General features: G+C 41.0%; 2 protein-coding genes and 1 non-coding gene across 24 annotated transcripts in view; 1 reads left to right on the forward strand and 2 right to left on the reverse strand.

Annotated features, from left to right (window-relative positions):
* ZCCHC17 (zinc finger CCHC-type containing 17) overlaps positions 1–15,852 on the forward strand; it is a 1,254,002-nt gene that overhangs the window by 820,934 nt on the left and 417,216 nt on the right. The gene's annotated exons all lie outside the window — the stretch shown is intronic.
* PUM1 (pumilio RNA binding family member 1) overlaps positions 1–15,852 on the reverse strand; it is a 137,666-nt gene that overhangs the window by 7,681 nt on the left and 114,133 nt on the right. For 9 of the 13 annotated variants that reach the window (XM_050794617.1, XM_050794607.1, XM_050794600.1 and 6 more), the window contains 6 exons: positions 15,408–15,675; positions 13,952–14,081; positions 11,841–11,975; positions 6,984–7,121; positions 3,626–3,751; positions 2,751–2,872 (listed from right to left, as the gene is read on the reverse strand). In XM_050794617.1, the coding sequence (XP_050650574.1) occupies positions 2,751–2,872; positions 3,626–3,751; positions 6,984–7,121; positions 11,841–11,975; positions 13,952–14,081; positions 15,408–15,675 (919 nt within the window). The remainder of the gene's footprint in view (positions 1–2,750; positions 2,873–3,625; positions 3,752–6,983; positions 7,122–11,840; positions 11,976–13,951; positions 14,082–15,407; positions 15,676–15,852) is intronic. The other 4 variants (XM_050794622.1, XM_050794556.1, XM_050794582.1 and 1 more) reach the window with 1 other exon arrangement.
* Positions 10,823–10,907, reverse strand: LOC126945222 (small nucleolar RNA SNORD103/SNORD85). Its single transcript, XR_007722371.1, has one exon. It is a non-coding gene; the product is annotated as a small nucleolar RNA SNORD103/SNORD85 (small nucleolar RNA).

Below are 15,852 nucleotides of genomic sequence, written 5' to 3' on the forward strand. Positions count from 1 at the left end.
CGGATCTCAGCTCACTGCAAGCTCCCCACCCCGGGTTTACACCATTCTCCTGCCTCAGCCTCCCGAGTAGCTGGGACTACAGGCGCCCACCACCTTGCCCGGCTAGTTTTTTGTATTTTTTAGTAGAGGCAGGGTTTCACCGTGTTAGCCAGGATGGTCTCGATCTCCTGACCTCGTGATCCGCCCGTCTCGGCCTCCCAAAGTGTTGGGATTACAGGCTTGAGCCACCGCGCCCGGCCAGATTCATAATTTTCTACAAAAATCTCCTATCTTTTCATTCACTAAAGCATATTTTCCTTTACATCCTGAGTATATTTAAATAGCTGCTGTATAATCGATCCTTCTTTACTAAGTCCAATAACTGGGTCATTTTAGACTATTCATTGACTATTATTTCTTTTTTCTTGAGTATAGGTCACATTGTCCTATTATCCAGATAGACACTGCAAGTAACAAGCTACAGAAACTCAGAATTCTGTTATGTTCCACCAAAGAGAAGTGCCCTCCACTCCTGTTTTAGTGCAGTTAACTTGGCTATAGTCAAACTACAAACTTCTCCCATACAGTAAGCAGCAGCTAGAAATCCCAGTTCAATTCTTTTTTTTTTTTTTTTTTTTTTTTTTTGAGACGGAGTCTCGCTCTGCCGCCCAGGCTGGAGTGCAGTGGCCGGATCTCAGCTCACTGCAAGCTCCGCCTCCCGGGTTCACGCCATTCTCCTGCCTCAGCCTCCCCAGTAGCTGGGACTACAGGCGCCCGCCACCTCGCCCGGCTAGTTTTTTTTTTTTGTATTTCTTAGTAGAGACGGGGTTTCACCGTGTCAGCCAGGATGATCTCGATCTCCTGACCTCGTGATCCGCCCGCCTCGGCCTCCCAAAGTGCTGGGATTACAGGCTTGAGCCACCGCGCCCGGCCCCCAGTTCAATTCTTTTAGCCTTAGTTGGAAATGTGGTTCAGGGGTCAGCGAGACTTGGGGAAGGTTAAAATTGGGCCTCCCCCGAACCCCTGCTGGCTCTCTCCCTTTCTAGGATTTCTCTTTGATGTGGTTGCCCTAAGGATTGCCTATTCCAGCTTTAGCTGCCCAGCATGGAAAAGACTGGGAAGTGATCAAAGGCTGACGGTCATCAGAAATAAGAAATTTCCCCAGTGCAATTCTCTTCCTCCAAATGGCAGCCCCCATCTCTCTGGTATCCACCTGCCCTTTGGTTACTCTCTAGTGTCTTCAGGTAGTTCTTGTATTTCTGTCCACAATTTATACATGTTATCAATGGGAGGACTGGGCCCACAGTAGCTACTCAGTTACTAATTGTAACTGCTGTAGCTGGACATGGTGGTGTGCACCTACAGTCCCAGCTACTTGGTAGGCTGAGGTGGGAGGACTGCTTGAGCCCAGGAATCCTAGGCTGCAGTGAGCTAGGATTGCGCCACTGCACTCCAGCCAGGGCAACAGACTCTGTCTCTTAAAAAAATAAAAACTTTTTTTTAAATTGTTTTTGAATTTGTTGTAATATTAATTAATGCTTAGGCTACATCCAAGGGTGAGAAATTAAATACCGTGAACAAAAATGTAAACAGGAGACTGACCCGAAGAAGAGAACCCAAGAGATTCTGTCCCCCATTCTTCAGTCCTGGCAACTGGTCAAAAGGAACCCCCCAAAACAAAACAATATAAAGTCATAAGAGATAACTCTGATATGGTTAGGCTATGGAGACACTGGATCTACAGGTACTTTCATTTCTTTTCTCTATTTTTCCATGCTGTGACATGTTATAAAATTTAACAAATTTAAAATGAATGAGGTCAGGTACTGGTGGCTTGTGCCTGTAATCCCAGCACCCTGAGAGGCCAAAGTGGGAGGATTAAGTCCAGGGGTTCAAGACCAGCCTGGCCAACATGGTGAAACCCTGTCTCTACAAAAATACAAAAAGTAGCTGGGTGCAGTGGTGTGCGCCTGCAGTCCCAGCTACTCAAGAGCCTGAGGTAGGAGGATCGCTTGAGCCTGGGAGGTGGAGTTTGCAGTGAGCCGAGACTATGCCACTGCACTCAAGCCTGGGCGACAGAGTGTGACCCTGTCTCAAAAAATAAAATAAACAAATTAAAAACATTAAGGTGGTATGAGTCCTGCCTTGCAATGTATTCTAAAAACCAGGGAAGAATATATTCCAAAAACAAAAAATACTATGTTATGTAGGTAGTAGGAGGACATATACAGTATCTTCTCAGAAGACCATACCACTATCCACATGGAAGGGCCATAGATTCTTTCTCCAACCTCTGCTACTTATAAGTGACCTAAGACACCTTTCACAACCTGGGAATAACTACTGCATTTCATTCTTGAGCTTGCACAATATGAAGACTGGAAAAGAGATCCTAAGAACACTAAGGCCTGTACATAGATATACATATGGTAAACTGCCTTTCTTTCAGGTGCCAAAAAGGGAAACTGAGTAAACAACATTTCACAATTCCAAACAAACAAGTTAATAAAATATTCAGTTCATCAAAGTGCAACACTCACATTCTTTAGTAACATATTCTCCAGATTTCAAAGTAGCTGACTCTATCAGAGTAAGAACCCCACTAAAGGACCTCTTAGAGTTTATACTTTGTAACAAGACTATTTGACTTTTTAAGCTACATATACTCTGAAAAAACAAAAAAAAAAAGACAATAGTAAAAAATAGAATCATAGTTCAATACTACTAATCCTCTCTTCTGGGAAATAGTCCTTGTAACTCAAAGCACATACCTTGCAAATTTGTGCTGACTCAATACAAGTACATTGCCTCGGATTTCTGCTACAATTTTGCTTTTATCCTCAGGACGACCATGCTCCAATACATGTTGGATTACATAATTTCCATATTGATCCTGTTTGAGAAATAGTAAGAGAAATAAAGTGTATGTGAAAGCCAGTTCTGTGGGTTACCTAAGTCCTTATATCTAATTAAGACCTATCCTTCTTTTAGCACCATAATGGTTTATATGAATACTAATGAACACACAACAATTTTTAAAACAGGTAGTAACATTTTTCTATTATTACAAAACAGGAACATATTACTAGACAATAGAATATGTTGTCTAGACAATAGAATATGTTGAATATATATATTCATTCTTAAAAGGGGAAGGAGTGTTATGACAATAAATATTCATTTTTCTCAAACACATATACAAATGGTTCACTGCACCTATTTATAACAGAGAAAAACTGGAAATATTTATGTCCAACAAAAAACAAGGGCATACCTAATTATTTAATCAGTGGTATAAGCAGAGAATGTATCAAAGCTAAAAACAAGAAATCAACAAATCAACTTATTTCATTTAACAATTATGAAACAGAGACCCAGAGGGATCAAATGTCTACCTAAGGTGACACCACAAGTACATGACAGAGTTCTGGAAGTCAGATCTCCTGACTCCAGGGCTAGGGCTCAATTCACTACTCATATTCATAAAACACAAACCAAGCTGCTCTGAATACAAATACAACCACAAGATTTAAGGGTATTTTAAACACATTAACCTCTTCTGGAACCTACACTGACAAAACACACAAACTCTGGCCCTGGACGAGCCCACAGGTGTTTGCAGTTCCTCTACTGGCAACTCCACTACCTGTACAAGTTGCTCTGTGTGCTGGTGAAGCTCCTCTAAAATAGGGAGTGTCTGGTCAGGGAGACAGTGCTCCAGGATTCTCTGAATCACTCGGCAGCCATAAGGATGTGTGGACAAGGCAAATACCTAGGGTAGACAAACACAAATGAGAGGCAAAAATGACAGTCACCACCTTCAATGCTTCAGTATTGTTTATAAATATATATATGTATTATCCCACTAATCTTCACAAATGAACTTAATGGCATTTAAGTTCTCTCTACATATAATAAGGTGTGTGTGTGTAAATAAACTCATTGTTTATTTTAGGAATTCATAGATGTGCATAATTCAGAGTGGAAAAGGACTTTTCCAAGCCATCAAGAAACAGATAACTAGTCAAAGTCAAGAAGAACACACTTAGTTAAAAGAGTCAAGTGTGTCGACTGACAACCTCTCCAAAAGACAGCGCTAACAACAGAAAAGGGAAGGACTGGGACCAAATCCTGAATGCTTTCACACTGCCAGAACAACCAGAATGCAATGTTTTGATTTAACAGTGATGTTTTTCAGCAATAAGAAAAGGTTCTTTTGCTGGGTTTGGAGCAACAGAAAAGCACACTACCCTTGAGATTCTGCCCTTCCTAGCTTAATGGCATACACCTCACAACTGTAATCAAGAACAATAATAAGAGCAATAATAGCAGCTAACACTTACTGGATGCTTGCCAAGTGTAAGTCATCACACCCAGTGCTTTCTGTATGATTTTGTTTTGTTTTGGAGACAAGGTCTCACTCTATCACCCAGGCTGGAGCACAATGGTGATCACAGCTCACTGCAGCCTTGAGTTCTTGCACTCAGGTCATCCTCCTGCCTCAGCTTCCCAAGTTGCTGGGATTACAGGCACTTGCCACCACATCTGGCTACTCAAAAAAAAAAAATTGTGTGTAGAGATGGAGACTCGCTATGTTGCCCAGGCTGCTCCTGCACTCCTAGCCTTAAGCAATCCTCCCACCTTGGCCTCCCAAAGTGCTTATTCTTACAGGTGCGAGCCAACACACCTAGCCTTATGTGTAACCTTATACATGTAGCTTTATGTTTACAACTGTAAAGATAAACAGTATACTGTATGGTTCTGCTTGAATTTAGCTTTATAAAAATGCTACACTTGTAGTCTGGAGCAACTTAATTTATTTCACGCAACATTATGATTCCCATGTTCATTTACAATACTGTAAGTTTCTGTAGTTTATTCTGCATGGTATACAGAAAGAAATTGGCTGAGTATGAGAGATTTTTTTTTGGAGACAGAGTTTCACTCTTGTTGCCTAGGCAGGAGTGCAACAGCACCATCTCGGCTCACTGCAACCTCCGCCTCCTGGGTTCAAGCAATTCTTCTGCCTCACCCTCTCAAGTAGCTGGGATTACAGGCACTGGCTAATTTTTTTGTATTTCTAGTAAAACGTGGTTTCACTATGTTGGCCAGGCTGGTCTCAAACTACTGACCTCAGGTGATCCACCTGTCTCAGCCTCCCAAAGTGCTGGGATTACAGGCATGAGCCACCGTGCCCAGCCATGTATATGACATTTTTAGAAAATGCAATCCCCTGCTCATGGTTATCTGGGTTGCTTAAGTCTTTTAAGAGAATAATGGTGTTTAAACATGTCTAAATAGGTCTTGTGGTATATATGTACAGATATTTCAACAGGATCACAGAAATTACAAAGGTTGAAATTTGAAAGACAATACTAAATTATTTTCCAAAATGGTTGTGTCAATGTCTATTCCCACCAGCAGTGTATCTCTTTCCTGTCAGCACACAGCAACTGATGGGTAAGTAACAGTCTATCATTTATGGCTTAATTTTGCACTTTCCTTGTTCCTAATGGAACTGAGTATTTTTTCATGTCTACTGGCAATTTGTGTTTCTTCTATGAAAAGTCAACTTGTGTTTTGGGCTCACTTTTACATCACGTCGTATTGTTTTCCTTCATTACAGAGAGGTTCTTTATACACTCTAGTTATCAATTCTTTGACAGTTTCATCTTGAAAGTATTCTCTCCTGGTGGCTTAATCGTTTTACCTTTTTTGTTGTATACTTCCATAAATGTAACATCTTAATGTTAAGGTAAACAGATCTACCCTTTTTTCATTAACTCAGAAACTCCCAATAACTACGTGGGTTGCTGTCAGTAATCAACCACTGTGGTCACTGAGCAAACAGCAAAACCTAAAGATTACTACACATCACATATCACTCTATACTCTGCAGTACATACAATTATACCTGAAAATCTATGTGCTTTTTTCATTTTTCCCCCTTCCCTAAAGAAAAACCAATTTCACACACCCAAAAAGGGAGCTGAATTTTACTGTCCTGTCCCATCCACCTTAGGAGACTGTAAGGACCTTTGTGTTTTGGCAAAAAAGCAAAAACAAAAAAACAAAACAAACAACAACAAAAAACTATAACCAATTCAGAGGCAATTCCGGAAAAAGTTATTTATATATAAAAGTAACAATCTTACTTGGAAGTTGATGCTAAGAAGAGATTTTTTGACATACGGGAAAACAGGAGAAACTAGAAGTTATCTCTGGTTATGTGGTCATTTAATACAATTCAAACCAACCTGGACTGCATCCCCTCCAAAAAAATTTAAGTAAGAAGCACCTTGTTATTTTAAAGATATATTCACACATGACCTACAACATTAGTTCCATAAATTACCTGAATTTTAAACCAAATTTAAAACGAAAGCACTGAAATATCAGAATAAATAGTACTTAACCAAGGGAAATAATTTATTCTTCAAATATGAGATTTCATCTTAACAACTCTTAATGACTGTGTTTCATCCCAATATGAGCAGACATCTGCATTAATGACGGAAAGAAGGCCCAGAGACCCAGATACTTGGCAACACATAGGTACTTGACAGTACTATACAGGATTGCTTTTTACTGCAGTCTAAAGTACATTAAGATCAGGCACAGTGGCTCATGCCTGTAATCCCAGCAACTGCGGGAGGTTGAGGCAGGTGGATTGCTTGAATGCACGAATTCAAGACCAGCCTGGGCAACATGGTGAGGCTGCTGTCTCTACAAAATATTTAAAAATGAGCCAGATGTGGTGGTATGTGCCTGTAATTCCAGCTACTTGGGAGGCTGAGGTGGGAGGATTGCTTGAACCTGGCAGTTCAAGGCTGTAGTGAGCCGTGATGGTGCCACTGCACTCCAGCCTGGGCAATAGAGCAGGATCCAGTCTCAAAAACACAAAGTACATGAAGCACATTGACAACATGCCACAAATCCTATTCTGTTTTCTGCTCACGAAGGAAATAAATTTGTTTCAATTATTGCTCTCCTGGGTCACTTACCTGTCCTTTAAAAGCATCGATGATAAATTGCAAAGACTGGGGCTGTACACATTCAATGCATTTCTGAACCACGTGATTGCCATTCTGATCTTTCACACACTTCAAGACATGGCCATCTAGTTCCCGAACCATCTCATTCTATTGGAGACAAAGAAAGCACCACCAGAATCACAGCAAGCAAACATGTGGACAAAGAATATTCTTTTCACCAAACATGAAAGCACTACTGAACAGAGAATCTGTGATGACTAAAGTGGAATAGCAACTGTGGAACAATGACAACAAACAGGGAAACAAATGAGGACCTGAGTCTTTTCATACATTAGCAAATTTACAGTAAAATTTCCAACAATAAATTTACTGTACCAATAACCAGTAACCAAAAAGATCTCACACCGGTAAAAACAAAAAACAAAGAAAAGCCTTTTAAGAGTGCTTTTTTTTTTTTTTTGAGACGGAGTCTTGCTCTGTCACCCAGGCTAGAGTACAGCAGTGGCACGATCTCAGCTCACTGCAACCTCCGCCTCTCAGGTTCAAGCAATTCTCCTATCTCAGCCTCCCAAGTAGCTGGGATTACAGGTGTGAACCACCACACCTGGCTAATTTTTGTATTTTTAGTAGAGACGGGGTTTTGCCATGTTGGTCAGGCTGTCTCAAACTCCTGACCTCAGGAGATCTGCCCTCTTCGGCCTCCCAAAGTGCTGGAATTACAGGTGTGAGCCACCGCACCCGGCCAACTCTTAGAGCTTAAAAGAAATATAAAGCGTAGACATCTTCAAATACAAAGCAGCCTACATCAGGAACAGATACTCCTTAACTTACGAAAGAATTACATTCCAATAAACCTATTATAAGTTTTCATCATTAACTAAAAAATGCATTTAAATATCCCTAATTTACAGAACATCATAGCTAATCCTAGGCCCTCAGAAATGCTCAGAGCACTTACAGTACCCTAGAGTTAGACAAAATTATCTAACACAGAGCCTGTTTTATAATTAAAAAAAAAAAAAATTATAGGCCAGACACACTGGCTCATCATTCCTGTAATCCCAGCATTTGGGAGGCCTAGGCGGGCAGATCACAAGGTCACGAGTTCAAGACCAGCCTGGCCAAGATGGTGAAACCCCATCTCTACTAAAAACACAAAAATTAGCCGGGCATGGTGGTGCACGTCTGTAAACTCAGCTACTCGGGAGATTGAGGCAGAAGAATTTCTTGAACCAGGGAGGCGGAGGTTGCAGTGAGCCAAGTTGTGCCACTGTATTACAGCTGAGCAACAGAGTGAGACTCCATCTCAAAAAAAAAAAAAAATTATTTAATACACATATATATAAATAAAAAATAAAAACAATAAAAAATATTCAAAGTACAGTTTTTACCGAAGCATAATGCTTTCACATCATTTGTAAGCTGAAACATCATAAGTCAGGGGCTATTTGTACACTGTATTAAAGAATTTCTACATGGCACACAGCCACAGTCCCAGCTATTCTGGAGGCTGAGGTGGGAGGATCACCTGAGCCCAGGAGTTTGAGGCTGCAGTGAGCTATGATAACGCTACCAGAAGCCTGGATGACAGAGCAACACCCTGTCTCTAAAAATAAAACAAAACTAAACCAAACTAAAGAATTGCACATACAATTCATCATGTTTTTATTATGACAACCCTGTAAAGTATTCCTAGTAATGATACTAATTAAGCTAGAGTTTACTTAGGCATACCTCTAAGTGTGTAACACGTTTTAATTAAATTTTCCTAACAATCTTACGGAGTGGACACCACCATAGGTGGAGAAACCAAGGAAGAGGCAAATTAAAAGACTTACAAAACTATAGACCTAGATTCCCAAGATTCAAACCCAAGCAATCTGGCTGAACTGTATGATAAACTACCATGTCAGTAAACCAAACTGTCAACAATACATTATCCTGAATACCCCAACTCTGCTGGTATATAAAAGAAACTGAGACAGAGGAGGCTTAAGTCACATATTTCAAACTATGGATAGAAAGTGACAGAATTACAATTCTAGCCTAAGCTGTGACTCCAACACCTATGATCTTACTACTAGGCCATAGTGACTGCAGAGTCAGCAGGAATGGTTCTCAGTTAATTAATGAAAAGTGTGCAAACACAGGAAGTAGATGAAATGGCCAGAAACTGAGTCTGTGAGTAGGAAATGGGTGATGGTGACAGGATATATATATAGAGAGACACTGGGATTTCGACTGGAGCCCTTCCCCCAAACTCACTGTCCCAGGTCTTACGTATCTTGAAATTAAATGCCTGCACTATGGCTATACCTGGTGCCTCCTGCCTAATTTCCTTGCTGTCTCCAATCTCTGTACATTGGCTAAACTGTGTTGCCAGTGGATTTATGTTAGAAGACTGCAAATCATGTCAAAATAGTGATGCTAATGAATGCAATGTCTTAAATGCCCAAAATGTTGAGTACCTCAAAGCAACTAAGCTATCATCTAATTAAAGAAATTAAAGATGACAATGGCAGGGGCTAAAGAAGCAAAAGGCAAGAGACACAGTGATTAAATGTCAGAAGGGAATTAATTTTTTTTTTCTTTTTTTGGGAAACAGGGTTTCTTAGGATCTGTCACCCAGGCTGGAGTACAGTGGTGCAATCATGGCTCACTGCAGCCTCAACCTCCTGGGCTCAAGCAATCCTCCTACCTCAGCCCCCCAGGCAGCTGAGACTATAGGAGTGCACCACCAGGCCCAGCTAACTTTTTATAGAGACGGGGTTTCACCATGCTGCGCAGGCTGGTCCTGGGCCCTAGCAATCTACCCACCTTGGCCTCCCAAAGTGCTGGGATTACAGGCATAAGCCACTGTGCTCGGCCCAGAAGAGAATAATTTACTCTGAAAATACAATTATGGGAATGATGGGAACTGTGGAAATAATTATGACAATGAAGCTTTCACAAAAATAAAGTCAAGGAATACTTATAAACAAAAAGAAGGAGAGATGGCTTCTCTGGATATTTCTGTGATCCAGAAGAAATAAAAATTCCAACAAAGATGAGTTAGTTTTACCTAAAATGGCAAACTTGCATCTAGAAAGAGTAAAATAATCCATGGTAGGAAGCATAAGTCAGGCCCAGAACAAGACACCACAGAGAAACATGACCAGAAAAAATATGTGAAAAATATAACACAGAAAAGAACAATAGCTGGGTGGGGTATCTCACACCTGTAATCCCAGCACTTTGGGAGGCCAAATCGATCGAGTCCAGGGGTTCAAGACCAGCCTGGGCAACATGGTAGAAACCCCCATCTCTACCAAAAATACACACACATTATCCTGGGGTAGTGGCGCATGCCTGTAGTTCCACCTGCTCAGGAAGCTAATATGGGAGGACCACTTCAGCTCAGGAGGTTGAGGCTGCAGCAAGGCACAATTATGCCACTGCACTCCAGCCTGGGTGACAGAGTGAGACCTTGTCTCCAAAAAGAAAGAAAGAAAAAAAGAAAGACAAGAAAATTAAAGAAGAAAAATTCAACTATCTATGAAAATCCAAGAAAAATTAAAATTGACAATGATCTGAACATTAAAAGAAAATTAAAAATAGTTTCACACTTGCTTCTAATTACTTTTACTTTCTTATTAATGCTACATCTCCAGTACTAAGCACTGAATAAATGAACTCCAGACCTGCTCTATCTCCAGCATTCCTCTCTCCCTTCACCAGCATCATGGCACATACCTATGAAACGCACCACTTTAAAAACTTTGGACTTCTTCAGACTTTAACTGCCATTGCCAACACCAGTGCAGTGTTCTGGATTGGTTTACTATGACTCAGGGGTGGTGGGTGTCTTGTCTGGCTCAGAACTTGAGTCCACAACAAAGATTCTCATTACCGAACTTTGTTCTCAGTGAGGGTAAGTGGGTCATCATTGCCAGACAAAAGGCCAACCAACCCCTCAAATGAGAAGGGCTCAGTGAGCTCACAGCCCAAAAGCTGCAGGCTCAGATGAGAAGCACCAGAGGCTGGAGGCACTGCCTAGCACAAACACAACTGTAGCATAGCCTGCCTGTGGGTCTGTTTTGCTTCCTGGGCCCTGTGGTGTCTGCAGTGCTCACTGGACCCACACCGTGACTTGTCGAGAAGCTGTGGGCCTGTTCAGGTGATTTCTCTGTCAGTTCCCCACTCACAGCACCTAAGTATTCTCATTTCTGTTCCTTCTTCCCTGTCTAACTCTTCTTTAGCCGTGCCTTCTCCTGCAAAGCCGGCCCTCAGGGACTCTGGGAAGGGTGAAGGGTCCTTCTCATGTCCTCACCACTGCTCACCACCATGGCTCTTCCCCACCAGACTGCACTCTGCGGGCAGGGATCAGCTGTTAGTCATCTCTGTGCTGATAAAGTCTGGCACAGAGTGGGCTTCAGGTCAATGTACCAGGCTATGCACCACGCTGGGCAGGCCCTTGCTCAATAGATGTTGGTGGGATGAAAGAACAGGAGAGAAGGAGTAAAAAAATATGGAAGGTGGGTTGGATGAAAGTTTGACTTGTTGGAGAAAATGATGGCTTATTAGTATTTTACCTGCTTTAATTCATGGAGGAAAAAAAAAAAAACCACCTGTAAAATTGAACCTATTAAAGGCTAAGTTCTAGCCAATGGAAGAGTATTGGATACCACAGGTTTTAATACAAGATACTTGATCTACAATAAATTTAAATTATTTGCACAGTTCATGCTTGCCATGCACAAAAAGGCAGCCATAAGCAACAATGCAAAACCATAAAAGAAAACTAAAAATTGACAGAATTACAGGGTTCACTACATGTACCATGGAGAAACATCAAACACCAAGAGAAAAGTTAAAGGGGAAACTTACAATTACCTGCTGGTCTGAAGGAATAAACTCAAGAGCTTTCTGGATAACACGGCAGCCATACATCTGTAGTGCCAACGACAGGACATGGCCTCGAATCCGTTCTGCCAAAGCCAGCTTCTGTTCAAGACTGCCAAACTAGACATAATGTGTGGGTGAACACCATTACTTAAGTAGAAGGAAATAAACCAGAGAAAGCAAAGCATTCATTATTCTGCATCAACCATTGGCATAACCTCTTTTAGCCCTGATACCTGTGATTAACTAAACCTTTTATTTAAAGAGCCATTGTCTCTTCAAGCCAGTAGTTCTCGGCCTCTAATTATGAGTAACCCTTTTTAATGTTAAAAAGTTTCTCAGATACCCAACAATAGTAGTTTCACTATTAATATCTGCTAAGCAAACACATAATTCCTCAAAACTGTCATTAAAACATACTATTAAATGAATCCGGCCAGGTGCAGTGGCTCACACCTGTAAACCCAGCACTTTGGGAGGCCAAGGAGGGTGGATCACCTGAGGTCAGGAGTTCAAGACCAGCCTGGCCAACATGGCAAAACCCTGCCTCTACTAAAAATACAAAAATTGGCCAGGCTCCTGTAACCGCAGCTACTCGGGAGGCTGAGGCAGGAGAATTGCCTCAACCCAGGAGGCAGAGGTTACATTACAGTGAGCTGAGAAAGCACTACCACACTCCAGCCTGCCCCATAGAGTGAGACTGTGTGTCCAAAAAAAAAAAAAAAGAATCCATATTCTCTTACTGCCAAAGCACACATGGATACAGTGTTTTGAAGTAGTATTCTACATCATTAACAGAATTGATTTTTTTTTTTTCCCTCCTATTTACACAAAGTAACAGAGTTGGGAGGGGAAAATCAGCACAATCAAGAAGTAAGACTACACTATGTTAAAATTCTACTTAGAATGATTTTACATCCTTGGCTTTTTATTTTCATTTGAATCACATAATCATGAGATTGGAGGAGACGTTATGAATTATCAGCCCATCCAACCTCCTCATTCTCCCAAGGGGAACTAAGATCCAGAGAAGTTCTCAAGCTTGGTCCAAATCATGTGGCTATAATCCATTGTATATTTTGTCACCCCAAGGTACATCAGCCTCCAGAACTAGAGAGCTCAGTATTTTTATATATGTAACAAAATGGCAGTGCAAAGTCATTCTAAAATCAAAAATACAAATCATGTTTAGATTGGTTTCTTAGTCTAAAGTTGAAGAATTCAGGGTGAAAAACCATAAGTCTTCATGAAAAAACTTGGGAAGGTAACACTTGAGTACGTCATTTTTTCATCTTCATACAAATCAAACTGAATGAGATGTTAAGACGTTTACAAATGTGTTTTGTGGTAGGTAATGTGCAGAATTCCAGCATTTTCCTCCCCACACTAGACTCCTCCTCATCTCGAAGTTTTGTGCCATTCTGCATCTATAACTTAGGGTTGCCAAGACCAGATAATAAGGACTATAATGGTAAGCAAAAAAATCCCTGCCTCTCTGAAATTTTGCTTTATTAGAGGAAAAAGACATTAACCTAACAATCTCGTTCTTTCCAAAGACAATGATAAAAAAAAAGTGAACGTTATTCAAATTAACAGAAGTAAAACAAGAAATCAAGGCCAAACGATCAGCCAAGAAGCAGCATTGAACAATTCTTGTGACCCTAGCTGATAATGAAACATACTGGAGTTGGTGTCCAAAGACAATTCTCTTAAGAACCTTAGAAAAATTTGTTTTTGGCAATATTTTATTGTGATCTTGCTAAAACTACTTTACAGGGATTATTTCCTCTTTAAGTGACATGTTTTGTGAAACCATTGACACCATCTGAAATAATGTGCTGGGTCCTAAATGGGGACACCAGTTTTCCAAACACATTTCCAAAACAGACTGGCATTATCTGCTTGGGTATTTAAACCATACAGAATAGACAGACTGCTTCTAATGAATTGGAAAAACACTAAAAAGCTCTTCAAAAAGACTACTCACCCTTCATTCTGAAGACTGGAATGGGACTGCTATTCTTAAAAAGGCTAATGAAAATCAAAATGCTCTGCAGATTCTCTGAAGTCAAAGGATAGAAAGAACAAAGGCTTACTTCAAAGAACTTCTGAATGACGTAATTTCCAAACACATCTACCATGAGTTGGTAAGCAGCCTGGAGGATTTCATTGAAGACAAGCTGGCGCTCAGCTGGTGTGGCACGCTCGAGTTTCAGCTGTATGAATCTGAAGCACAAAGTAAAAAGGGCAATCACAGCACTGAAGGAAGACCTGGAGATATGTCAGAGAACCTCGGTTTGTAGACTGCATCCATTCTGAAATGTGAGTGAGCATGTGTGCACACACATGCACACAATAAACCAAACTTTATTTGAATGAATCACCTGAACTCCCCTGAATAATTTTTAAATAGAGGAAGAAGGCCCTAACTTAATTGAGCTTTGAAAATTACATATAAATGATGGTATATTTCATTCCAGTAGGGCATGTCTACTGAATCTTATTTATGTGCAAGGTGGGAGGAGATGAAAAGGGGGTGGGGGGGCAGGGGTGCAGGAAGAGAGGAGGGGTGGAGGGAGACATAACACAACATGTACCCTACTTGACTTTTTCCTTTAGAAACCAGCCTCACATCAATGAACTCAAAGCTTACAGTCCTTACTATATTCTTTAACTTATTTTCATATAAAACAGCATCTATCAGCTACTCAGGAGGCTGAGGCAGGAGAATGGCATGAACCCGGGAGGCGGAGCTTGCAGTGAGCCGAGATTGCGCCACTGCACTCCAGCCTGGGCGACAGAGAGACACTCTGTCTCAAAAAACAAAACAAAACAAAATAAAACAAAAAACGAAAACAAAACAGTATTCATTATCTTCCAAAGTAGTAGCAGTCTGCCTTTTTTTAGTCCAGATGACCAGTATCAGGAAAATCATGTTGCCTCTCAATCTAGCCTATAGAATTCAAATATGAGAAATATTGGCCCAGTAGCAAGCTGGCAGAACTTAAGGAGGAGGTAGCTTCTGTAGAAACTGTTTCACTGGACACAGTCAAAAGAAAGAAACAGAAACAGAAATGGGAAAGAAGGATGGTGTTGTCACAATAATTATGCTCTATCCCCAGGACCAGATTCGCTTTCTGTGAAGCCCACTGCAGCAGCCCAACAGGAAGGGGTAACACAAACCAAATTCTGTCTTCTATAATAGTTTCTTCTCTCATCTCTACGTAGACTGTCACTTCTACAGAGTGGAACAACAAAGAAAGGTGGTAGAGCTGTCTTACTCCTAAGCACCCTAGATCAAACTTGTATTTGAATAGCATCTCTTCGAGAGCAAAAGATTCTTCATAATGTTTAAAGCAGCCAAAGTATATGTACGTCTTTGTTTTCATGTTTGTTTCTTAAATCCCTATGAAATAATGTGATGCAAACTAAGAGGCATGCTTTTAAAAAAATTACTATATGGCATTTTATTTCAGTAGATACCCATCTGAGCCAAGACAGTTAAGGCATTAAAATTTTGGTTACCTTAAAGTGCCAAAGTCAAGTACTCACCTGGACCCATGCTGGTCTTGGGAAAATTCCATTATATGTCCAGCAATCTCCCGCAGTTGTAAATTGGGGTACCGGTTGTTTCGAAAATCTTCCAAAAGCCTGCTCCTGCCAGAAGGCATGACATCAGACATTCCATATCGCAAACGAGAGGAAGAGAAAAGAGTGCTGCTCGGGCTGAAGAGGCTGGAGGCGCTGCTTGCACTGCGGTACTTGGCTTCAGCGCCTGGAGCAGCAGAGATGTATCTTCCACTGCCGTTCGTGAGTCCTCCTGTTGGTTACAGAGCAGGAGAACTTAAGACCATTCTTAAGAAACTTCATTCAAGAGAGGAAAAAGCATTCCCACACCCGAAAGCCTGCACCATTTCTGATTTCTTCAATGCTGTTGTTTTTGTGTTAAGACAATTCTATTAGCGTCATGACTTTCGTAGGTCAACTCAACAACCTG

This window comes from Macaca thibetana, chromosome 1 (assembly GCF_024542745.1).
Source record: "Macaca thibetana thibetana isolate TM-01 chromosome 1, ASM2454274v1, whole genome shotgun sequence".
NCBI classification, from domain to species: Eukaryota; Metazoa; Chordata; class Mammalia; order Primates; family Cercopithecidae; genus Macaca; species Macaca thibetana.